Source organism: Lemur catta, chromosome 15 (genome assembly GCF_020740605.2).
Source record: "Lemur catta isolate mLemCat1 chromosome 15, mLemCat1.pri, whole genome shotgun sequence".
In the NCBI taxonomy this organism is placed as follows: domain Eukaryota; kingdom Metazoa; phylum Chordata; class Mammalia; order Primates; family Lemuridae; genus Lemur; species Lemur catta.
Window position 1 is genome coordinate 24,479,836 of NC_059142.1, and position 26,052 is coordinate 24,505,887.

Below are 26,052 nucleotides of genomic sequence, written 5' to 3' on the forward strand. Positions count from 1 at the left end.
GGAGTGAAAGGAGCATCAATTATGTAGATATCCCTGGGTAGGTGGAAGAATGTTTGATCTTGTCTCTGTTCTGCACCTGGGAAGGTAAACTTGTAATTCATTATTATTGTGGAATCAAATAGATTTTAGTTTTAGGTGCTAGGTTTAGCCTGCAGACCCAAAGTTACAATTTGCATGTCCTTGCTTATGGGAGGCCGGCAAGGATTTTCCTTATGAATGATTGGTGGGGTGGGGTAGTCTTTATAGTTACCTTTGTTTAAGGATCTGGCTGATGCATAATGTTGGTAACAGCTATTCATTTGGAAGGAGGTGTTACAGGACTCAGCCTCCTTTTGCATAAGGAGTGGGGGTTGATCCTGAGGTTTTTCTTTTCCTTTAAAACTGAAAGTAGCCCTCCTATAATTAGTGGCCTGGACAATTTGGTCAAATAAAGAAGCTGGGTGAAATTTTTCTTTTAAAATATACTTGATTTAATATGTTAACGAGGCAAAACATGAGGTATTTCTCCCAGGAACTTTTTCCCTTTCTGCACTTAAGGACCCTAGCATAGGTGTGCCAGGAAAAAGAAAAAGAGAAATCATTGAAAGATACACTTACAGACTCAGATAAAGGGTGAGGCTGTATTTTTTTTAAGTAGGAAAATGAGAGTAGCTGAAAAAAATAATTTCACTTTCTTCTTTATCTCATTTGTGATTGAGAAAACTGTTCAATAATTTATGGGAGATATCTCCCCAAAAAAATATCTACTTAAAAGCATCAAATTGTTTACATGGTACTGAAGATTCTTGGGCTGAGATCTGAGAGAAAAGAAGAACCAGGTAAGAAGGTCCCACCGCTAAAAGCTGCATTTTCCCTGAGGGTATTTGCCAATATTGAAGAAGCATTTGTGAAACTGTCATTCTGGGGATAGTACAAAGGATGTTATTTAATATCTTAGTCCCCTTGTGTTGCTATAAAGGAATACCTGAGGCTGGTTAATTTATAAAGAAAAGAGATGTATTTAGCTCACAAGAAGTGTGCTGTTTGCATCTGCATCTGCTGAGAGCCTCAGGCTGCTTTCCTTTGTGGTGGACTGGTAAAGGCAGCTGGCTTGGAAGCAAGATTGATGGGTAGGGAGGTGCCAGACTCTTTTAAAAACAACCAGCTTTTTTGGGAACTAACCAAGTGAGAACTTACAAGTCCGTTCCTCCTTCCCAGGGCATTAATCTATTCATGAGGGATTCACCCCCATGACCCAAATACCTCCCACTAAACCCCACCTCCAACACTGGGGATCAAATTTTAACACAAGGTTTGAAGAGCTAAACATTTAAACTACAGTAGGTATACAAGTCAAAGGTGGGAGCCTGCAAAGGATCCCACTTTGAGGTGGGCCTCCGAAGGTCAGCTACTTCTACTCTTGGAGTAGAAGTAAAGTGGAAATAAACCTGTTTTTATATGGACTTGAAGGTAATTTCCCATCATTTGATGTTCCAGGGAAATTCAGATCTTGAATTTTGAGTAAGGTGTTCCCAAACTTGAAGTGTCCCTAGGCAACTGGCAACAGGTAACAATATCCTTTCTGGAGAATATACTATCACTTTAGGCATCAAATTTCTACAGATAACCTTAAAAACAATGTTCAACATACAGTGTCAACTGGGTATACAAGGAGACAAGGCAATATGAGTAAAGAGCTAGTAGACATAGAGACAACAGAAATCAAAATCACAAAAAATACAAGTGACGAGAATTAGTAGAATAGACTGTGAAAACTACTTTTTCTATGATGTAAGAAATAAAAGCCAAAGTGGAAAATTTTGGCAGGGAACTCAAAATTAGATAAAGTAACACAGATTTTATTTTAAAAACTCAGAATTGAAAAATACATTAACCAAAAGAACTGTATGTGTGAGTTTAATAGCAAATTAGAAATGGCTGAAGAAAGATTAGTGAGCTAAAGATAGGTCAGGAGAAACTATCTAGAATGTAAACAAGATAAAAAGATAGAAAATCTAAGAGAGATTTTGAAGATACCATGAGAAAGTCTAATAAGTGTTTAGTTAGAATCCTAGAAGGAAAGGAGGGAGAGAAGAAGTGAGAAGAAGTGATGGCCAAGTGCCCTGAACTGTTGAAAGACATTGATCTACGGAATCAGGGAGCCCAATAAATCCAGACAGGATTCCATTAGATATCTATTGATATAAAAGAAAATCACCCCAAAACTTAGTAGCTTAAAACAGCTATAAACATCTCAAAATTCCTGTGGAAGGAATTGGGAAGTGGCTTTATCTGGGCGGTTCTGGCTTGGAGTCTCTCATGAGGTTGCGGTCAAAATGTTGACTGGGGCCGCATTCATTGGAAGGGTCTACTGGGGCTGGAGGTTCTGCTTACAAAGCATCCCACTTGCATGGCTGGCATTTCAGTGCTGGCTGTTGGCCTCAGTTCCTAGACATCCGTCTACTAACACATGGACCTCTCCAGAGTGATTGATTTGAGAGAGGAAGACAGAAGCTTCAGTGTCTTTTATGCCCTGGCCACACACACTCATTTCTCCAGTATAAGAACTGTATTGAGACTACTGTACAAGGGCATGAGTACCAAACAGTAAGAATAAGTAAATAAAAATCCTTATATCCAGACACATCATAGAGAAACTGCAGACACCAAAGAAAAAATCCCAAAAGTAGCCAGAAGAAAAAGGAAAAGCCAAAAAACACTAGAGTGATGTTTTCAATGTATTAAACTAAAAATAACAGCCAAACTCCAAGAATGAAGATAAAATAAAGCAGACCTTTATTAAATGAAATTCTGAAGAAAATAAAGGCAAGAACTTTAGGGAAAAGGAAAAATGATCCCAGATGGAAAGTCAGATACAGGAAAGAATGAAGAACAAGAAGAGATATAGATGTATGTGAATCTAAATGTACAATGTATACAATAACAGGCTGGGTGCAGTGGCTCACGCCTTTAATCCCAGCACTTTGGGAGGCTGAGGCCAGAGGATCGCTTGAAGCCAGGAGTTCGAGACCAGCCTGGGCAACGTGGTGAGACCCCATCTCTACAAAAAATAAAAAAAATCAACCAGATGCAGTGGCACATGCCTGTAGTCCTAGCTAGTCGGGAGGCTGAGGCAGGAGGATTGCTTGATCCCAGAAGTTCAAGGCTACAGTGAGCTATGATCCCACCACTGAACTCCAGCCTGAGTGTCAGAGATAGCCCTGTCTCTTAAAATTAAAAAAAAAAAAACAAGAACCAATTTCTTTATGGATTTAAAAATACTCAGAGAATTAAAATACATATAGTATTATAAGTTGAGGGGTAGAAGGTATCCTAGTAAATGGAATTAATATTCTAAGGTCTTTGCATGCTGTGCAAGAAAGATAAAGGTATTGATTAACATTAGAGGTTTGGGCCGGGCACGGTGGCTCACGCCTGTAATCCTAGCACTCTGGGAGGCCAAGGCCGGTGGATCGCTCGAGGTCAGGAGTTCGAGACCAGCCTGAGCGAGACCCCGTCTCTACTAAAAATAGAAAGAAATTATCTGGACAACTAAAAATATATATACAAAAAAATTAGCTGGGCATGGTGGCGCATGCCTGTAGTCCCAGCTACTCGGGAGGCTGAGGCAGTAGGATGGCTTAAGCCCAGGAGTTTGAGGTTGCTGTGAGCTAGGCTGATGCCATGGCACTCACTCTAGCCCGGGCAACAGAGTGAGACTCTGTCTCAAAAAAAAAAAAAAAACATTAGAGGTTTGATAAGTTAAGAATTGTTATGGACTGCATGTTTGTGTTCCTCAAAAATTCATATTGAAACCCTAACCCCCAGTGGGATGGTATTAGGATGTGTGGGGCCTTTGGGAGGTAATTAGGTTTAGGCAAGAATAGAGGCCCCATGACTAGGGATTAGTGTTCTTATGAGTAGAGTAAGAAACTAGAGCTGGCTTTCTAGCCCAGGTGAGGATACGAGAAGATGGAAACCAGGAGGGCGGGCCCTCACCAAGACACCAGATCTGCCAGCAGATCTTGGACTTCTCAGCTTCCAGAACTGTAAGAAATAAACGTTTGTTGTTTAAGCTACCCAGTCTATGGTATCTGTTATAGCAACCAGAACTAGTACAAGAATGCATGTTGTTATTTCAAGAGTGATCTTCAAAGGTTATATAAACACTTTCTAACAAATAGAGATGAAAAAGATAGAATGAGAAAAAAGTAGTCCAAAAAAAGTCAGGAAATGAAACAGAACAAACAGTAGAACAAATCACAATAAGAAGGTAATTTTAAACCTAACTATGTTAGATATTAATGGTCTAAAGGAATCACTTAAAAGACAAAATTCTATTTGATGCTTACAAGGAACACAATTAAAATGTTGATACAGGAAGGTTTAAAAGAATAAAAAAAGATATATAAGTATTATCAGAAGGGAAAAAAAAACTTGTAGCTATAGGAAAATCAGACAAAATATACTTTAAGCAGAAATCTTACAAGGCTACAGTTAAAGAAGGTCTTTCTTTCATCATGATAAGAGGTTAAATTCACCAGAATGATTTAACAGTTCCACATTTGTATGTACCTAATAACCTGCCCTCAAAATGAATAAGATAGAAATTGACAAAACAAGGAGAATCTACAATCGGTGAAGATACAGGTTTAAGTAACCTTCTTAGCAAGCTTGACTAATGGACATACGATAGGACATGGTTTTCAACAACTGCAGAATATACTTTCTTTTTTAGGCAAACATGGAATATTTATTAAAATTGACCATAGTAAATGGACCATCACAAATCTCAAGAAATTTCAAAGTATTGAAATCTTACATAGCAAGAGTTCTTGTAAAACTGGCCAGTGTTGAGGATCCATTTGAGATTTGTGGTCATGAATTTAAAATGATCCCCAATGTTTTTCTCTCCAGCAAGGTTCAGTATTTTGGGTATAAGCATAAGAGAGGTAATTAGTTGACTCTAACGAGGGATGAGGATTCTAGGAAACTATACCAAGGAATTGACAAGTAAGGGAGAGTTAAGGTTATGTTTACGTGGGCATTTAATGTTGAACCGTGGAATCTAAGCTGACCAAGAAGAGAAATGAAGACATAATACAGATGATAGATCATGAGAAAAGTTGTAAAATTAACAGGGGGTAGGTATTAATGAGGTAGGAGAATTACTGGTATAGATGAGCTGGAAGGGTAGGAGGTGGTGGTTAAGTGTTGGGATGCTTAACATCAAGATTTTAGAGATGATGCAGTTTTGGGTGCTAACAGCAAGGATGTGACCATGGGGTAGAAAACTAGAATGGTGTATGTTGGACATGATTATAAGGAGGAGGCCAAAGATCTGAAAGGTCATGGTGTTAGATGAGTCATTGATTGTTGATGTCACCAAGAGTAATTTAGGGGTAGAATGGAAGACAGCAAAGTTATGAAGTGTTCAATTGAAGAGTGAGGGAGTTGAGAGTCAGTAGATGACATGAACAAGGTAGGATAGTGAATAATAAAGTCTAATGGCAAGAAATTAAAATGTATTCGGGTTTTTGAAGGAAGAGAGAGAGGAGAAAAGGTTTAGAAGAAGCAAGGAGTAATATTCTCCGTTTACAGGAAATATAGAAGAGAAGCAGCAATCTCCAAATGAGAAGGTTTCAGGGACACGTTTCAGTTAGGGTCAGAAGGAGAACCTTTCAGGAAGAAGGTTGAGGGGTAAAAACGTTTTCACTCAGTGAAAATTAGCCATTGTCATCATTTTTAATGTCAGATTTTGTGATTAGCTATTGTGTTATACTATTTTTATTTCTGGTCACTTTAGTAAACTTTACACTGTTGTATTATGTCATTATTGATTAAATTTCTGTAAAAGTTTGAATGTCAAGCCTTTGCTAACATCAGAATATTCATTATCCTATCATATTGTTAGAAAATCAGATTTAATTTTATTTGTGGTATAAGTACCATATGCCAGCCTCTTATCTATTGCTGGCAATACAGAGGTATGTAAGATATAATACCTCTTCTCAAAGAGTATGGATTAGTGAGCTCACAGGAATATAACTTGTGTGTGTGTACTTACACCTGTCAGACTGTATTAGCAGTGGTTACCTCTGGAGCAGTGAAGGGAAGGGAGGGGCTGGATATTAAGGGGAGCCTTCCCTTTCTAGCCTAAGTTCCTTGAATCTTTTTATTAGAATGTATTTATATAATTTACTAATAAAAACACTAAAGAATTTATGGAGGTTATATTTTTCTTTGTGATAATGAAAAGGGGAAATTGTGTTTTTTAAGCCTTTGTCTATTTTTTCTAGGCAGGAATACCAATGGGACCGATGCCAGCAGCAGGAATGCCTTACCTGGGACAAGCACCCTTCCTGGGCATGCGTCCTCCAGGCCCACAGTACACTCCAGACATGCAGAAGCAGTTTGCTGAAGAGCAGCAGTAAGAGACCTCCAAGAATCAAGGATAACAAACAAATACATAATGGCACCTATCTTAAAAATGGTCAAATGATCTCTAATGCAGATATGAAATGAAAACAGTCAAGGTGGCTTTAAAACTCTCTATAATACTGTGATAAATTTAGAGCCTCAAATATCCTCTAATTCAACCATCTTATTTTACATCTAGTGAAAGTGAGGTCCAGAGAAATGAAACAACTTGTCAGTCCAGCTTGCACAGTTAAGCCTGGATCCAGATGTGGGCCTCCTGATTCCCAGAGCATTACTCATTCTCCCATATGACAGGGCCTTCCCAAGGAAGTTTCCTTTTTCTGTGCAGAGCAAAGAGCGTTTTTATGTTTGTCTGCCTCTCTGTTTTTTGAATTACTTTTGTATGCAAAAAAATGTTTCCTCCCCTTGCAAATTAGATAAATAAATGCATATAGATAATTTAGGAAAATCATTTTTTAGACTCATGTCAACTATTCTGGAATTAATATAGTGAGGAAACAAGATTGCCTTAAGAAAATTAGATATATTTAGCAGTGAAGTTTACAGTTCTAGAGATGCAAGATGACATTGCTGAAACTATTAGTGGAAATCTAAATATAGCACAGTTGATAATCCCTAAAGCTGGTTCTTTATTAGATCGTTTTTCCTTTAGAAAACGATTTGAACAGCAGCAAAAACTCTTAGAAGAAGAAAGAAAAAGACGCCAGTTTGAAGAACAGAAGCAAAAGCTCAGACTTCTGAGTAGTGTGAAACCCAAGGTAATATATTCACCACCTTTCCCCACCCAAAATGTACACACTGAATGTGCCTCTTCTCACTCTTTCAGTAGATTTTGTCACTGAGTCACCGGCCCAAGCTGAGGCTGTGATTGATTCCTTTCATTTTGGTTTATCTAAGTCCTAAAGGGAAGGATTTTTCTTTTTCTGTAAAGATGCTCTGTTAATAGGAATAGGATAGCAGCCAGCCATTGTCTTCTCAACTCCACTCTCATGGCAATGTTTGTAATCTTCTTGGGAAGTGTTAATTTTATATTAGTGGTATTTCATGTTTCTCCTAGGACCCTTACAGGACACTTAATATCAAACAGCTTTATCCTAAAATATTTATAAATGGGACTTCCAATATTTTTGTATTCTGTGGAGTGTCATTTGTATCTTTGTTTTATACATTTATCAATGTCTTTCTAACTTGGAGAATTCATTATCAAAATTATGTGGTAAAAATATTGGAAATAGACTAATAATGTTTGCTTTTTTCTTAATTTGAGAATGTTCAGGGCAAAGAGAAAAGTGAAGAAATATACACACATTTGTTGTCTCTTAGACAGGAGAGAAGAGTAGAGATGATGCTTTGGAAGCCATAAAAGGAAATTTGGATGGATTTTCCAGAGATGCTAAAATGCACCCTACTCCAGCATCGCACCCCAAGAAACCAGGTAGTTTTAATTCTAAGAGGCATTCAATTTTTCTTTTCTTGGAAAGTGACTTTTAGTCCCTGTATGTTTAAGTGACCATTGTGTGTGAAAAGTCAGTGCAGAGTGCAGTGAGTGCAGTTGAGTACAGATTTGGACATTTTAAAATTTACAGTGACTTAAGAGCTCTGGTCTGGATAACAACTATCTTGGGAGGAAAAAACCTCTTTGTCTTCTAGTTAAATGTCAATATGACAATTTCACTTGTAAATCTTCTGTATGTAAATGAATATGTTAACATCAGTAAAATCCATTCACTCGGAGCAAATGTAATAAAGGCATTTATAATTTCATTCTCACTGTTTTAAAATAATTTTATATTTTTATCAGCTAGTTCAGATTTTATTCAATTTGATTAAACTTATAAATTCTTAAAATGCCCATTTAAGAATAGTCATGGGCTGGGAGTGGTGGCTCAGGCCTGTAATCCTAGCACTCTGGGAGGCCGAGACAGGAGGATTGCTTAAGGTCAGGAGTTTGAGACTAGCCTGAGCAAGAGTAAGACCCCATTTCTACTAAAAAGAAGTTTTAAAAAAAAAAACCAGCTGGGCATTGTAGTGCACACCTGTAGTCCCAGCTACCTGGGAGGCTGAGGCAGAAGGATTGCTTAGAGCCCAGGAGCTGGAGGTTACAGTGAGCTATAGTGACGCCACAGCACTCTACCCAGGGTGACAGAGTGAGACTGTCTCAACAAAACAAACAAGGCAAGTGAGCACCCCTCCTTACAACACCCCACCCCTTAAAAAACAAAAAAAAAGAAGAGTCATGGGTTTAATAATGCTCCTCATGAAATTTTAGTTTCTTTGCTACATTTCTTTGTAGTTTTTATCGAAATTTATCATCAAGCAAAAAAGAAATGTGCCTGTTTAGAGCAGGGTAAAAGGATTTTTTGTTGTTGCTTTGAACATTTAGCAGTTGAAATGAGGCTTGTCTTCGCATATAACTGTTACCACAGCCTTTTTAAAAAATTAGTATTTTGACATTAGCTAATTTCAAGAATAACATACCATTAATAAGTGAACAGTTTTCATAAATGATTCAACCAACCAAGAAAATACTATCTTCTGCTGGAAAATGTTATACCAATAAATTTTATCTTGAACCCTTCTGTTATAGTACCTTTTATAGGTGATATCAGGAAGGAATAATGTAATATTGGGACAGTAACCAATTCTTTATTTTCTGGGACAGCTTTAACTCTGTTCTATTAAATTCATTTGTTAGACTGTATACCTAAATTCCCATTCCAAAAGCATGCCCCAAGATAAAACATATACCAAGATTGAGAAGAGAATGGATATTAGCAATAAGATTGAAATCAGGAAGGAAAAACATCTAAAAATGAAAATTATAAACTGAATAGGCAAGTCAAGAGGTAATTTAAACATAGATATTGTAAATTAATACTAAAACTGGACCTGGCATGGAACTTAGAAAAAGAAGAGGAAAGCAGGAGAATGGTCATTATCAGACCAAACACTGTTCTACCCATGTGGAATGCCCTTTTTGGCAACCAGCTGTAGTTTAACAATAAGTGTTAACAATGAGGAATAATCATTGTTAAGTAATAAATTGTTGTTTTGGTGTTCAAATCTCATGAGTTCAGTCAACATACATGCAATTACAATTTCTGGTTAACCACTTCATGCTGAGCCAGAAAAAGATTGTTCTGAAATAAGCTCAAGTAGATTCCAGAGTCTCTCCAGTTAGGGTCTTAAACCTAGTCCTAAAGTATATAAAAGGAGCTTCCACCCTTTTTACCACCAAAGGCATCTTTTAATTTCCCCCCATGGACTATTTTAAAATATTGAATATACAAACTGTATTTATCATAATTTTTATGCTTATTAATCATATGTGGAGCTGCAAGAGTATATGGACCAAAATATGTACCGCATAGAATTAACATAATTCTAGCCAAATGCAAAGAAACATTGGTTTAGCCTTTAGAGTATATTGCTCATAAATTGTCAGAGTCCATTTTAAAAATATTCAAAGCAGCTGAGAACCCAAATTGAGAACCTGATTTCACACTCTTGGTAGCCATTGTTGGGAGGCTTGAAATTCAATATGGCATGGCTTTTTTCTTTTTTAAACAAAATTAATTAAGGCAGTAATTTTGCATATTTAATTTGCATCTTTCATAGAACTTTCAGTCCATCCAGATTTTAGTTCATTGATACTAGAGAGAGATATGCAGTGTCTCCCTTTTTCAGATGAGAGCCTTTTTGTAAAAAAGACAATTCATTGTGACATTAGACTTTAGTAAATATTAAAGCAATTCAAAGTAGTTAAAAATGAAAGCAGTAATTAAAATAGCATTATCAACAAGCTTCATGTTAAATGTAGCCCCTGTAGGGCAGTTTTATTATGTAAGTGAATCTCACATTTAACAATAAAACACCACAATGATATTTATATCCTTTAGCTCCAAAGATCTTTTAAGCATAGTCTTCAGTCAAGGTTTACTTTCTTAAACTGACTGTTGAGTTGTTTGATTCATCACTTTATGATGTTCCAATTTCAATGCTTTTCACAAGAAAATATCACCTTGATAATGTGTTTAATGTTCTTGTCTTTTGTAACTTTCATCCTTTATATGGTAACTTTACTGAAATATGATCTCTGCAAAGTATATGGATCAGGCATGATATATCAAAAATTATAAGTTTGTTTTAATCTATTATTTCTTAATGAATTTCTTACTAAATAATGAAATTTAATCATCAGAGTATATATCTGTCTAAAATATATTCAGTACCATATAGGGAGGTTTTTTTTTTTATCTCTGGTATATTTTGGTTGGAGAGAGTATTTTCCAGATAAGCAGATCACTTGGATTTCAAAAATAATCACCACTTTGATATAAATTATTAGTGGTCTCGGGAAAAAATTATTACTAACCTAATAAAATTTGGGCCGGGTGCAGTGGCTTACGCCTATAATCCCAGCACGTTTCGAGGATTGCTTGAAGCCAGGGGTTCGAGACCAGTCTAGGCAATGTAACGAGACCCCCCCCATCTCTACAAAAAATTAAAAAAAAACAAAATTGGCTGGATGTGCTGGCATACACCCGTAGTCTCAGCTACTCAGGAGGCTGAGGTGAGAGGATCACTTGAGCCCAGGAATTCGAGTTTGTGGTTACATAGAGCTATGATTGCATCACTGCACTCCAGCCCAGGTGACAGTGAGACCCTGTCTCAAAAAAAAAAAAAAAAGAAATTTTGAATTTTACATTTTTCTGTTTTTGACCCCAATGCAAAATAGCTATCAAACTTCCTTTTAAAATGAGATAAAGTTGTGTACCAGTAGACATCAAAGTGTTTTGCATGCACCGTATAATTCCATTTGACTATTGTTACTTGTTATTTGTTGCTCACCTCCACTTTTCATGTTTAAGTGTATTATTTTGGAATTGTGCTACATCTTAATTTCTTTTTCCCTGTTGATTTTCATTTCTGCGTGTTTCATTGCCATTTTCCATTTTGCAGATTGTCCCACATCATCTCATTCTACTAAAACTATCTCCCCATCACCTGCCTTTCTTGATGAAGAAGAATTCAGTGACTTTATGCAGGGGCCTGTTGAAGTTCCCCCATGTGGGCCTTCCTCTTCGTCCCAGCCCTTTCAGTCTTTCCACCCCACCACCCCACTTGGCCAGTTGCATGCACAGAAGGCTGGGGCACACCCTCTCCCGCCAGGTCAGATTCCAGTGTCTTTTGCCTTACACGGTGTCCCCGGTCAAATTCCTTATTTCTCTACTGCTTCAGCCTCACACAATGTACAGAAAGCAGGTAACTCCTAGCATTATTAATGAAAATATTCTTAAGATATCCTGGAATAATGTATTTCTGTTATATAAGTAGAATAATACAGTGATATTGACAAAGAAACATGTACATGAATGTATGAGTACTGTTGAAATTCTGTTGAAATTCACCAAAATAAGAGTCTCAATTTTTTAAGTTCTAGAGTCTTCACATTCCAGAAAGGCAATTTTAAAACTTTTGCTCCTAAATTAGGAGCAATTTGGAGCACCTTAGAACTTTAAAAACAAACTGATTTCTCAAGAAGATTACTTTTTTGTTTGGGAAATTCACCAGTATCGTTTTCTGAAAAATAATGAGGTAGGGAAAGCTACTTTAGAGACTGTTCTTTCTGGTTCAGTGACAAGCACTTGGGGGAAGAAGCCTAGGTAATTCATTTACTACCAGTTTTCCTTGGACAAGTCTTTAAACATTTCTGTACCTTTGTTTTTATCATATGTAAAATAATAGGGCAGCTACTCACTCTGGCTTGAGACATAGCACAGTGCTGGGAGGGATCTTGGCAGACATGTACTTAGTCCAAACTTACTAATTTGGTAGACATGGAAACAGACCCAGAGGTTATGTTACTGGCCAGAGTTAGGGTAGTTAGTGAAAGTGTCTATATCTTATGTAGGTCACCAGATTTCTAAGGTAATACTCCTTCCACTATACTGTTCTACCTACTATCTCATAGAATTCTTGAGAATCACAGTAGATAATTATGTTTGAGTTCTCCAAAATCTCCAAAGTGTTTTGAGTCCTCTACAAATTTGTGTAGTGATTGAATTATTTTAAAGTTCACATTATATGTGGCAGAGCCTTCCCTTTAGAAAGAATATGGGGGTGGAAATGGATGATTGAAAAGATTGGAAATATGCAGTTACATACAAATAATCCTTCATGCTGTTTGTTTAGGCCCTTCCTTGGAAGAGAAGCTCATAGTATCTTGTGATATAAGTACATCTGGGCAGGAACAAATTAAATTAAATACTTCTGAAGTTGGGCACAAAGGCCTAGGCCCAGGTTCCAGTAAGAACCATCCCAGTTTAACGGCCAGTAACGGGGGTGCTGTAGATGGATGTGTAAGTGGTACCACCCCTGCAGAGGCAGAAAAGGCTTCAGACCAAAACCTGTCAAATGAAGAGAGTGGTGAGCTCATGAAACATTCAGCAAAAAGTTTGTTTAACCAAATGTCGCTCAAATGCTAACACCTAAAGCATTTATCTTTAAATGAATGCTGCTTAATTTTGCTAATTGAAATTGTGCTTGAAATATATTTAATGCATTCCTTTCTCCAATTAACCCCTAAGATTTTGCTCTGAATTCTTTCCACACACTTACTCCTTTTCAAAAAATGATTTTGATAACCAGTTTTCTTAATCAGAATCATTTCTGATTTAAAATTTCCTTTCCTTTTATTTTATAAAAGCTCTCTTTTTTTCTCCCTTACATTTTCTGTTCTTCCATAAAGATTAAAAAGTTAAAATATAACTGGAAAAGTCACCAATGAGAATATAATTTTGCTTTCTCTGAAATAAATCATATTGCACTACTGCCTTAAAAGATCAAAATTTTATAAACTCAACTTGCAGAGATGAATTAGAATGTGGGCAGCCTAGGAGGCAAACTTTTGGAGGATATTTTACTGTACCAAAAAACTCCAAAAGTCTTATATAGCTAAGGCAGCAGTATCGTATTTAGGTTAAAAAAAAAAAAAAGAAAGACTTTGCAAAGAGGCATTATTAAAAGCTGCAAGTGAAGCTTGGACAGTTAAATTTTTTTACATATATAATTTTAAAATCATCATCTGTCATGCTTTTTCTTTCAATTTGTAATACATGTGAAATGATGCAAGCTTCATGTGATTTAGAAGATTGATTTGGCATGCTTCAGTTTTTCTTTGATTTATTCTTTAGGGCATAATGTTCAAGAATTGTTTAGAAACCAAATATTTTATCCTGAATCAAAGACCAGATGGGAGGAAAAAACACAAATATTTTAGTTGTATTGGTGACTTTTTTTTTAGTGTCTCTAGCCAGTGTTGTTCTTTATAAAATACCACGACTAAGTGTGATTTCCCCATCCTCTCCATGGACCATTGTATATATTAATGTTCCTTATCTTCCAGGTGTGGGAGTATTTCCTTCACAAGATTCTGTTCAGCCCAGAATGCCTCCTTGGATTTATAATGAGAGTTTGGTTCCAGGTAAAAAAGCTTCTTTGCCCAGAATACCCATCTGTATATTTGGCTTTAAAATTGTAAATATTTACTGTTGTGGTTATAAAATATGCAGAAGGAATCATCACTTTCCTCTTTTTTTCTGAAAGAGCACAGAAAATTAAATAGATGTAATGTTTCTTAAGATTGCCTCATGTATGGAATAGCTATATAAATGCAGCAAAAACGTTTTGCTTTTAATGTTTTATTGACCATCATAATACTTTTATTTCTAAAAGGTTTCTTAGATTTATCATGCTTAAAAGACATTATCAAATATTTCAGAGATTATTGATAACTAATCAAGAATTGTACCAGTATGTTTAATACAGTTTTCTGAATTCTTAATAATTAGTTTATATTTTTTTAAATATTCTTTTTATGACATATTTGTCATGTGAAAGAATGACAAATATATGAAGTGAAAGACCACGTAGCATCTTTTTCTACATTGGCAGATGGTATTCACTTTTATCTTTATGTATGTTAATATTACCACTAAGCCCCCCCAAAATCACTAAAATCCATTTTGTGATAGTATTTAAGCCATGGTTGATGTGCATAGAATAATGACTGTTATAGCAGCATGTATTAATCTTAATTTATTATAACTTGTTCCATTTATTGTATAATACTTTGCCAGTACCTTGAAAACTGAAGGTAACTTTCATCTTCAATTTTCTAGGTCGGTCATAGACTAAAGTTTCTCTGCATTTGATTAAATATTAATAAAACTCATTCAAGATTTCTGTAGTTGAACTTCTTTTTGAAAGAAACTGGTAAAGTCTACTTTATATCATAATCACATAATTGAAAGGCTAATCATTCCCAAAACCATATGGGACTTCAATTATACATAAAAATAATAGATTTTCTTCCAGCTACCTATTAGATAGTTTGTATCTTCTTTGTCTTCAAGCCAAACAGGTCTAGGTCTTGGTATATTTTGGAGTTTTATCCATTATCTGCCAGTTTGTATTTCTTTCTCCCTCCTCCTTCCCAACGTATATGCATACATACTTTCCTAGTCAAAATATGTGTTCCTATGGCCAGCCTATTAACTTACAATTCATTTTTTATAATCCTAGATGTAAAATTTTTGTTTTAAACATTTTTCTGTCTCACTTTGCCTTCCTCACTTTCACCCCAGCAACAACTAACTAAGCTTGCCAGATTTAGCAAATAACTGTACAGGATGCCCAGTTAAATTTGAATTTTAGATAAACAGCAAATAATTGTTTTGTGTAAGTATGTCCCATGCAATATTGACATTCTTTATTTTATATGGCAACCCTATCTCTAACAGCCTTTCCCACTTTGTCCTTTGGAAAACCAACATTATTGTGAAAATCTCACCAACAGTACCTTCCTTTTTTCAGACACTTGTTCTGCTTCCTGACCTTAACTGAAATCTGGTCTTTCTTTGAAGGCTCTATTTCCATAGCACTTTCACCAATGGTGTTTTCTCTCACAGCCTTTTATTCATTGGGTCAAAAGAGTGGCGTTGGTATAATTCTTGCTTGCTGTTGCTATTTACAAACTGTTCCCACCATTGTTACTCTGCTTTTACCACCTTCACCTTGTTACAATCTTCTACTGAATTATAAGACTTTATCATATCATCTGCTCTAAATCTTTATCTTTAGGACCAAGCTCCAACCTGTCTTCTAAGCTCCAGACTCCAATTGTCTGCTGGATATTTGCACTAGAATATCTTTTCAGGAATTCAAACCCTGATGTGGCTTCAGTTCTATTAAAGTAGTTTTATTTAAGATTATTCTTGTATACCAACAATGACAACAAAAAAGATCAATCACTTGTAATGTGTTTACATTTGTAATCTGGTCTTTCCTTTAATAGATGCCTATAAGAAAATTTTAGAAACCACAATGACTCCTACTGGAATAGATACTGCTAAACTTTATCCCATTCTGATGTCATCTGGACTTCCCAGAGAAACTCTTGGACAGATATGGGCCTTAGCTAATCGAACTACACCTGGCAAACTTACTAAAGAAGAACTTTATACCGTTCTCGCCATGATAGCAGTAACACAGGTAGACAATGTTTCTTAAGTTCAATCAAATAAATTTAGGCTGGGTGTGGTGGCTCATGCCTGTAGTCCTAGCTACTTGGGAGACTGAGGCAGGAGGATTGCTTGAGACCCGGAGTTGGAAGTTGCCGTGAGCTATGATCATGACACTACATACCAGCCTGGGTGACAGAGCAAGACCCTGTCTCAAAAAAATAAATAAATAATTTTATTAATATAAATTGAAAGACATGAATCCTTTTTTACTACCTTTGTAGAACTCCTTATACGTTAAAATTAGATCATTTTCAGGATGCAGTAGTTCAAAAATGTACAGTTTATACAATGTGCATCCTAGCCTAAGTATCAGGTTTGCATTAACCTTGTTACTTTTTTCTTGTAGCAAATTCATGAGATTTGGGAAAGTCACAGTGGAAACATATGAAGGCTACAGATTTTACCTTTAGGTCTCTTTTGCCAGATTGAAATTGTATGTGGTTTGCAGTCCGCTAAAATGTGTCCATTTTCCTCCTGTTTTTTTTTTGTAGAGGGGCGTTCCTGCCATGAGTCCTGATGCTTTAAACCAGTTCCCAGCAGCTCCTATTCCAACTTTAAGTGGCTTTCCTATGACTCTGCCTACCCCTGTGAATCAGCCGACTGTGATACCTTCAGGCCCTGCAGGCTCCATGCCCCTCAGCCTGGGACAGCCAGTCATGGGCATTAACATTGTTGGACCAGTGGGTGGAGCTGCAGCCCAGGCTTCTAGTGGCTTTATGCCAACTTACCCTGCAAATCAGGTAAGTGAAGAAACTGTGCCTATTCCAAATAATCCCTAAAAGTGAATCTGTGCACCGTTTTTTCCAGAGATACACAGAGAGGATTGCTGGATTGCAGTGAACATCTGAAGTTGAAATTAAATAGTATTAAGACAATACGAAATTCATATTTTCAATATTTAAAAAACATGAAAATATGTTTTAAGTCTTAAGATATTTGAATTTTAGCTGAAGATTTATAGTTCTTTATAGTATATACGTTTTAAACATTAAACCTAATAAAGTTAGTTAAATTTTTAGATTGTATCTTTTAAAGAAACTGCTAAACCCAAAATTAGAATACTTCAGTTTTTTGCTTCTCAGATTAGCAAAAAAATTTTTTAAATTTTTAATATTTAGTGTCAAAGAAAATGCAGGGGAAAAGTGACTAGTGTGCTCTAGGTTTATTGGTACAGCGTTTTTGGAAGGCAGGCTTGTCAATAGCTATCAAAATTCTACATGTCCTTATTTCTGACCTAGTAGTCACACTGTTAGGAATCTATCCCACAGAAGTAGTAACTCAATTTAGCAAAGATACACAGGGATATTTGTTAGAGCATTGTTTAAAATTAGAAATAGCTAAATGTTTATCGGAAGGAGAAAGGTTAAATTTCAGTTCATCCATACAGTGGTAAACCATATAAAAATGAATGAGATAGATCTATGTGTATTTCATGGAAAGACTTCCATGTTATATAATTACCTTTTTGAAAAGTACAGAGTTTCAGCCTGAAGAATCTTAAATTAAAAAAAAAAAGTATGGAGTAACGTAGTATAAGCTCTATGAAAGAACTTTATAAGTTCTATAAAACAAATGAACTGTTAACAATACTCACTTCTGGAGTGTGGGATTAGGAGTGACTGTTCACTGTTTATTTTGTACATGTATGTGGTTGGTTATAATGAGCTTGTGTCACTTTTGTAATTTACAAAGATGCATAAAATGTTTTTTAAAGATGGCAGGCTGTTAGTAACCCAGTGAATGTGATTCAGCTCTTTAAAAATGTATCGATTAGCTCTCTAAATTACTCTTTTGCCATTTGCACCAGAGAGTATTTAAAAACACAAAACAGGATTCTTGCCTTAAGCACTTGAGTTGACATTATATCTAAAGCGTGTTCTTCTAAAATTAGGTATTTGTACCTAAATTGGGAAATTTAAAAGGCAGTCTTTGAGGTTGACAGTTGGAGATTTGTTACTTATTTTATCCATTTTATGCTTTTAATTTAAATGTCTTTGGTGAACCTAGGTGGTAAAGCCAGAAGAAGATGACTTCCAGGATTTTCAAGATGCCTCTAAGTCAGGATCCCTTGATGACTCATTCAGTGATTTCCAAGAGTTGCCTGCTTCTTCAAAAACAAATAATGCCCAGCATGGAAACAGGTAGAAAAGAGTTGAATATATATAACATTTGTATTTAATCATTAAGAAAGAGACATCCACAATAAGAAGGCTAAGTATAAGTTTTAAAAAAGACTCCTGGCCAGGTGCGGTGGCTCACGCCTGTAATCCTAGCACTCTGAGAGGCCAAGGCGGGTGGATTGTTTGAGCTCAGGAGTTTGAGACCAGCCTGAGCAAGAGCGAGACCCCGTCTCTACTAAAAATAGAAAGAAATTATATGGACAACTAAAAATATATATAGAAAAAAAAATTAGCCAGGCATGGTGGCACATGCTTGTAGTCCCAGCTACTCGGGAGGCTGAGGCAGGAGGGTCCCTTGAGCCCAGGAGTTTGAGGTTGCTGTGAGCTAGGCTGACGCCACAGCACTCTAGCCTGGGCAACAGAGTGAGATTCTGTCTCAAAAAAAAAAAAAAGACTCCTTACTCTAATACTTTCCTTGATTATTCCTTCTTTATTCATGCTTTTACACTTCAAACTTCTCTTCCCTTTGTCCACTTTAAACTTCAGCTTCTACTTTTTCTTCCCAATACACACCTGCTTGCCAATATATATATTTTTTGCTTGTAATAAACCTGATTTTATTATAGCTGAGTGCAGTGATGACTTCAAGTTCTTGTATTAGAGCCAAGTCTCCAACTATTGAAAAGCTTCTTAGGAAGAGACATGTAATTTTATATTTTTGTAATATAAAATTCTGTTGATTTTCCACAGATATCATAATTTAGAACTCTAAATACGATTATTTATTCATGTCTCTTATGTTTGACATTACTGGCTTTTTTAAGCCTGAGATTTGTTTGCTTGAATAGATACTTGCATAAACTTCTCTCTAATGTTTTATGTACCTGCTTACCCCTTAGGTATAGTAACTGTGTGGTCCCCAACCCCTAGGCCGAGGACCAGTACCAGTCTGTGGCCTGTTAGGGACCTAACCACTCCCCCCACCTGCCCTCCAGTCCCATCCATGGAAAAATTGTCTTCCATGAGACTTAGGAAGGGGTGGGGACACACAGCAGTAGGTGAGCAGGGGGATGAGCAATCAAAGCTTCACCTATACAGCCGCTCCCCATGCCTGCCTCCCTGCCCCCCATCCTCCCCACCCTCACTCCCACCCTCCAACCTCCCCACCCCTGTCTGTGGAAAATTTGTCTTCCATGAAACCAGTCCCTGGTGCCAAAAAGGTTGGGGGCCACTGATTACATCAATATCTTGTCAACACTTTTCCATCTCAGTTTTTTTTTTTTAAGTATTCAGATACTTTTTCCACAGAGTAGAATACACCAGACACCAGAGTAAGCAATATGAATTCCTTTGGTTTTATTTTTGGAATTTGTTTTTGTCAGAATACGTACTCCATTTCTCTCATGTTCTTGTTTATGCAGTTTCCTTTGTCTCTTCCATTTTAACCAATTGATTACCTTTTATTCAACTCTTCCTTGCATATACACCATAACAAGAACTCTAAGGGATAGGCTATTATAGAGAATTATAAACTAGGAAAAGAGATAATTCTTCTAATTTTAAGAAATGTCAAACACATGTAGTAACTTATAGAAGAAAGATATGGGCCAGGCACGGTGGCTCACACCTATAATCCCAGTACTCTGGGAGGCTAAGGCAGGAGGATCACTTGAGGTCAGGAGTTCGAGACCAGACTGAGCAAGAGTGAGACCCCGTATCTATTAAAAATAGAAAAATTAGCCAGGCATTGTGGCGTGCACCTGTAGTCCCAGCTACTCAGGAGGCTGAGGCAGGAGAATTGCTTGAGCTCAGGAGTTTGAGGTTGCAGTGAGCTATGATGACACCACTGCGCTCTACTCAAGGTAACAGAGCAAGACTCTGTCTCAAAAAAAGAAGAAGAAACATGAGAGATGTGACTACAGAGTACTGGAATTTCCAAGACCACTGCACCAACGTATGTATTGTTAACCTTATAGACACGTAATCATATTTCTATTCCAGATCTCTACCTTTGAACAAAGTTTATACGTACCACTGCTATATCTAAGCACCTCTTTCTAAATGACCCAAGGCCTCTCAAATTCACTACATAAAATTAAATTCATTGTTTTCCTACTCAAAGCCAAATAAAAATTTGTTAAATCATCATTCTCTTCCTTGGTGAATGGTGTCACCATATCCAGTCACCAAATTAAAAACATATTGGCTCTGTCCTCTCTCCTTTACCACCATTAACTCTGTCAGCTCTGCCTGGTGTGGAAAAAGCCTTGTGTGATGTTGCTTCTGCCCCATCGCTTCGCTCCTGCCGTTTCCTCACAGTTATACTCCAGCCATGCCAAACTGACCGAGCTTTTTCAAGCTTCTGGCCTTCACACATTCTGTTTTCTTCAATCTGCAATACCCTTGCCTGTGCTCTCTATAGGTAATCCTAATTCCATTTCAAAAATCATCTAAATATAGGTAGTTTTTCCTAACTCCTCTCCAGCAATCTGATGATTGCTCCAAGAGGAGTTAAGGGCCCCTCTTTCTCTACTGTCACATTACCTTATGAATATCTGTGCCCAAATTGTAATTACTGGTTTATCTGACTGTTTCTCTTACTAGAGAGTATTTGAAGATAATCTTACATGTTTATATAGGCAATGTATATGCCTATGATATGTAATTAATAAAGGTTTGTTGGATGAATATATTATAGCATGTAAGTTATAACCTGAATTTATCAAATTGGTTCATTCCTCTGGGCAAAAACTGTCTCAGTAGATGAAATTAAAATTTGGAGGGAGAAAGTTATAAGATGGTGGCCAGACCTGAGATATATGGGATGTTAGCAATTTTGTGCAGCATTATCTCCATGTAATAGTTCACTTGCATATACAGCCATACTTTGCAGGTGTTTCTTTTACATGTAGTTCTGATGTGACTATTTCCATGCTTTCCTGGAGTGAAAATATGTTGCTTGTATCTAAGAATCCATACACATTGTTCATTTATTCATGCAACAAATATTTATTTAGCATGTGCTATATACCAGGCTTGGGTAGGCACGAGAAATACAGAAGCAAAAACCACAATTCCTGCTCTAAAGAATCTTAGTTTAATCTGGGTATCTATATTATCTGGTAAAGCCCTCTTAGGATTAGTTGTTGAATGTGTGTGTGTTTGTAAAGAATTCCCTAGTTTATGGTGCTCTGTATTCCATATTGTGAGTTTGTTTTAAAAGGAGATGTGTTGCTGGGCATGGTGGCTCGCACCTGTAATCCCAGCACTTTGGGAGGCCAAGGTGGGAGGATCACTGAGGCCTCTATAAAAAATTTTTTTTTAAAGGTGTTAAATTATGATGTAAATAGCTAAGCCTAGGTGAGACTACTTTGCGTGGTATTTTTAAGCAGAAAATGGGCGTTATTTGTCAGAGGAGATGAAAAGGCAAGTAAGGCATTCGGAGTAGACTGGGATGGAGAACGTTGTTCGTCTGTGAGAAAATGACGTTAGTTAAGGGCAGCACCAGTTGTGGGATGCCTTATGATTTATGACAATCCATAAGGCATTTCAGGAATAAGAAGTGGCATGATGAAAGTGATGGTTGCTGCTGTGTGTGGGGTAAATTCAATTGCCATGGTAATCCTTTTGTGAGATGATGAGAGGTGCTCTGGGTTTAGAGTTATAGACACTGAACAGTTTATATCTGAGAAATTGGTGAGACTTGGTGTGTAACTGGATGTCAAAGGAGAGATGGCAGTTGAGCCTGCTCTGAAGGCATGAAGGGGTTCTGGAAGACAGCAACATCGTGCAGTTGTCCATTCAGAAAATACGGTGTGCCAGGCACTGGGCAGCCTGGAATAATCAACAAGGCAGACATGGGACATAGAAGATAGAAAAGTTCAAAAGGGGCCTGGCACGGTGGCTCACACCTGTAATCCCAGCACTTTAGGAGGCTAAGATGGGAGGATGTTTTTTTGTTTTGTTTTTTGGAGACAGAGTTTCCCCCTGTCACCCTAGGTACCATGCAGTGGCATCATCATAGCTTATTGCAACCTCAAACTCCTGGGCTCAAACAGTCCTCCCATCTCAGCCTGTCAGAGTGCTAAGATTACAGGCGTGAGCCCGGGAGGATTGTTTGAGGCCAGGAGTTCAATACTAGCCTGGGCAACATATCGAGACCCCATCTCTACAAAAAATAGAAAAATAAGCTGGGTGTGATGACATGTGCCTGTAGTCCCAGCTTCTCGGGAGGCTGAGGCAGGAGGATCACTTGAGCCCAGGAGTTGAAGGCTCTAGTGAGCTATGATCATGCCACTACACTCCAGCTTAGGCAACAGAGTGAGACCCCATCTACAAAAAAGAAAATTTAAAAAAAATTTGTTTTAAAAAAAGAAGAGTTCAGAAAGGGTTAAGGTATAGGAGTTTGGAATTGGTTAGTTTGTTTTACTTTGCTGAGATTAAAATATTTCTTTTTAAATGTGTATATTTACCAAGGTGAGCAACTAAGTAAAACCATCTACCACAGCCATATGGAGTGATTATAAAACAGTAATGGATTCACTAGAGAAATTCTTAAATAATCTTACCTTTCAATAGAATGCAGGTTCTTAAATTAAAAAAAAAAATGCTTCTCTTGCTTGAGTACTTTCCGTGTTTGGAATGTATAATAACTACTATATATAACTGGCATAAACACTTGCAGTGGTTTTAAATAATAACTTCAGAGAAAGATCTGGAATGAAATAGAGTCTGAGTTATAGATGTTCTTGAACAGAATTTTATTTTGTTGATTTTAATCAGCAGTACTTCATTACTCTGAAGATCCTCTGTTGTTTTCCCAATTTTGTGAATATAATTTTAAAATTAATAACATTAAATTAAATGTCACATTTAATGGAAAGATTTTACCAATGAGCTTTAAAAGAACATAGCTAAAGTCAGAGGGTCATGTTCTAATAAAACAAATAGGTCATTGAACGTTGTATTAATAGTTTTTTTCCTGAGACACTAATTACCTTTATCCCCATGTAGCATTCTGTACAGTGAGCTTAAAGTTTAATTCATTATAGAATTTTAAAAAAATCAACCTATAATGTACGGATGATGGCCTCTTAAATTTGTCAAGATCAGATATGTAGTAACTGTTTGGTAGTGATGTGAAATTAAAATATTTAATGACATTAAGTCCTAAAGCACTGTGTATCCCTATTAGCATGCAGGTGCTAGAGCCTGGTTTTTACCTTGTAGGCCACTGATAAGAAGATTTAAATGACTGTGGAAAGATTTTTGCTCCAGGGCAAAGAACTCAATAGAAATCCATTTATATAACTTGTGTGTATGGTATTGAGTGACACAAACTAGTGGTAGAATGATGTAGTCATTCATATGTAAAGGTTCTTCCTAGGAGCTGCCTGGGTCTGATAAGGAAAGCAGGGTGAGGGGAAAAGCTTTTATAGGATGTGTTTAAGCCTTCCAAGAATTACCCACACAGATACTACTCATTACACTATTTTCCCATCCAGCGAGAAATATGTCCACAGGCAAAAGTATCTTTATCTAATTTTGAAGTGATTGTTGTTTTACTACAAAGAAGGCTTCTGGAATCCCTGATGTGATCCTTGTAAAAATGCAAATTGTATTAACTCCACTGCTGCATATCAGATATATGAACTTCTGCCAGTAAGCAATGCAATATGATCAAAAGAAAAACAATTTTCATCTTGGTTTGAACAACATTTCATAAATAGATTTTTATGGTAGCTCTTCCACCTCTGCACTCTGAACCTAAATTTGGGAGAATAATTTATATGAAGGTTAACATCATTTATTTTAAAAGATTGTGTATACATATTTGGAACAGTTCACTTTTGCAGTTTTATGGACCATAAGTTAAAATTGCAAGAGGTCATCATTCTTTTATAATCTGTGTCCAATGCCATTCTAATTGTCACTATGGCTTAAAGAGATGCCTAGACAGCATGGATCTTACCCTTCTTCAATTAATCAAGAAAAAAATTACTGCTTGCATGTTATTTTCATTTTTTCCCCCAAGAAAAGGGACATCGTTTTTAGTCATTTATGATTGGGGGGGGTGGTGTATGTATATATATAGAAACTGCGTGCATGTGTGTGTGTAGTTTCTAACTTTTAAAGCAGAGAGCCATGAGCTTTAACTAGGTACCTGTTTGTCATTTTAATTCTTTGCTGCTATTTGATAGTAAGGAAAGGATTCGATGTTGTGGTCGTTGAGACATGTTTCTTTTTCCCTTTCAGTGCCCCTTCTTTGTTGATGCCACTTCCTGGAACTAAAGCATTGGCTTCAATGGATAAATATGCTGTTTTTAAAGGAATTGCAGCTGACAAGTCTTCTGAAAATACTGTTCCACTTGGAGGTAAAAAAACAGTTTGTAAATTCATAAACCTATGAATGTAACATTAAATTGTATGAATCTTTAAGTGCTGGCCTTTTATGTTAAATGTGTAAAATGCTTTTAGTACATGTTAAGTGTGTTTTGTTAACTCAATCTGCCTTACTTCCTTGAGCTGTGATCTCAGGGTGCCTAACCTTAACTGAGCTTCTGTCTTTCCATTCTAGAGCATGGTGATAAATACAGTGCTTTCAGAGAACTCGAGCAGACAACAGAGAATAAACCTTTAGGTAAGTTTTTAGATAAATTATTTCCCTTTTCTATAAAAGAGATTTTTTTTGATGGTTCTTTCAATGATATTCCTGAACATTCCTTATTTTAATTTCTTTGTGTGCATGTGTGTGTTTAGGAGAAAAAAACTGAATGGATAAAATAATATAGTATAGTAGTGATGTTTATGATAGATATTCAAACTACCAATATTTTCAAAAAACCTTAATTAGTAGCTACTATGTTTAATAAACTGAGTGGGGGATTATCTTGTGGAGGAGGACTAAGACTTTTTGTGGCTCTGGAAATGATAAGGAGGCAAATGTGGTTTAGTTATTGGGAATTATTTTCTAAAATTTAGAGCAAATCCCAAATCCATGCAATTTCCTCTGAAGATAGTACATTCCCTTTCACTAGAAGCCTGCAAGTCAGGTTAGATTCCTGTGTCAAATGAGAACTGTGACTACTTTAACTTATTGTAATGTTCAACAAGACTTGAACTGTTGGCAGTGCAGCAATCTGTGGACTGCAAGAGGCTGCAACTAGTCTTTTACTTTTCAAGATTTTTTTTCTGTTACTGTTGTGGCACCTTGCACTATTTTCTTTTTTTTAAGTTTCTCAATCTTTGGAAAGAAAACATTTTAGAATAATGTCATTAAAAATAGCTCTGATAAGGCAGGGTCACAACTGCATATCATAAAGCAGGTATAAGATATTTTACCTTCACCGGGGGTATGATACAGTACTGTCTTACTATCTATAATACTGGAGGATACAATTAAAAAGGCATTATGTGAGACTTGAGTCTACTTTCCAGCAGTGGGCCCAGAGAATGGTATGACACAGCTCTGGTAAAGAAATGCACCCTCTGAGATAGAATTTCCTTTGTTAGTTACACAGGTATAGGTACTCACTTCTCATGAACACCAGCTAAAAATCATTTTTAAAAAACCAAAACATTGGATTCATGCAAAGGTGACCAAGTAGAGGCAAGCAAGACTCAACCTAACTAGTATTTTACCAAATCCGTCCTGTTTCAATGGTGAGAGCTCCACTGAAGAAAGGGGATGCCAAGTAACACTTCAAAGCTTCGGGCAACAACCAAAACACAGCATCATTTCAAACAGAAGCAGTAGCCAAACAGTGCTCTCTTGATATGTTCAAGGATGCTGGCATCATTATTTAATCATCTGCTCACTGATCCAGGAAGAAGGGGAGATCAGTTACTATACTTTGCTTGTATTCAACTCAGTTACCTCTTTACAAGATTTTCAAGATTGGATATAATTTAATGAGAAAGATAAA

General features: G+C 36.6%; 1 protein-coding gene across 8 annotated transcripts in view; it reads left to right on the top strand.

Moving 5' to 3' along the window:
- SYNRG (synergin gamma) overlaps window positions 1-26,052 on the top strand; it is an 89,591-nt gene that overhangs the window by 23,813 nt on the left and 39,726 nt on the right. For 4 of the 8 annotated variants that reach the window (XM_045525530.1, XM_045525531.1, XM_045525532.1 and 1 more), the window contains exons 4-14: window positions 6,279-6,409; window positions 7,073-7,178; window positions 7,744-7,855; window positions 11,383-11,685; window positions 12,616-12,849; window positions 13,829-13,906; window positions 15,779-15,975; window positions 16,499-16,747; window positions 18,015-18,148; window positions 24,383-24,501; window positions 24,705-24,767. In XM_045525530.1, the coding sequence (XP_045381486.1) occupies window positions 6,279-6,409; window positions 7,073-7,178; window positions 7,744-7,855; window positions 11,383-11,685; window positions 12,616-12,849; window positions 13,829-13,906; window positions 15,779-15,975; window positions 16,499-16,747; window positions 18,015-18,148; window positions 24,383-24,501; window positions 24,705-24,767 (1,726 nt within the window). The remainder of the gene's footprint in view (window positions 1-6,278; window positions 6,410-7,072; window positions 7,179-7,743; window positions 7,856-11,382; window positions 11,686-12,615; window positions 12,850-13,828; window positions 13,907-15,778; window positions 15,976-16,498; window positions 16,748-18,014; window positions 18,149-24,382; window positions 24,502-24,704; window positions 24,768-26,052) is intronic. The other 4 variants (XM_045525533.1, XM_045525534.1, XM_045525537.1 and 1 more) reach the window with 3 other exon arrangements.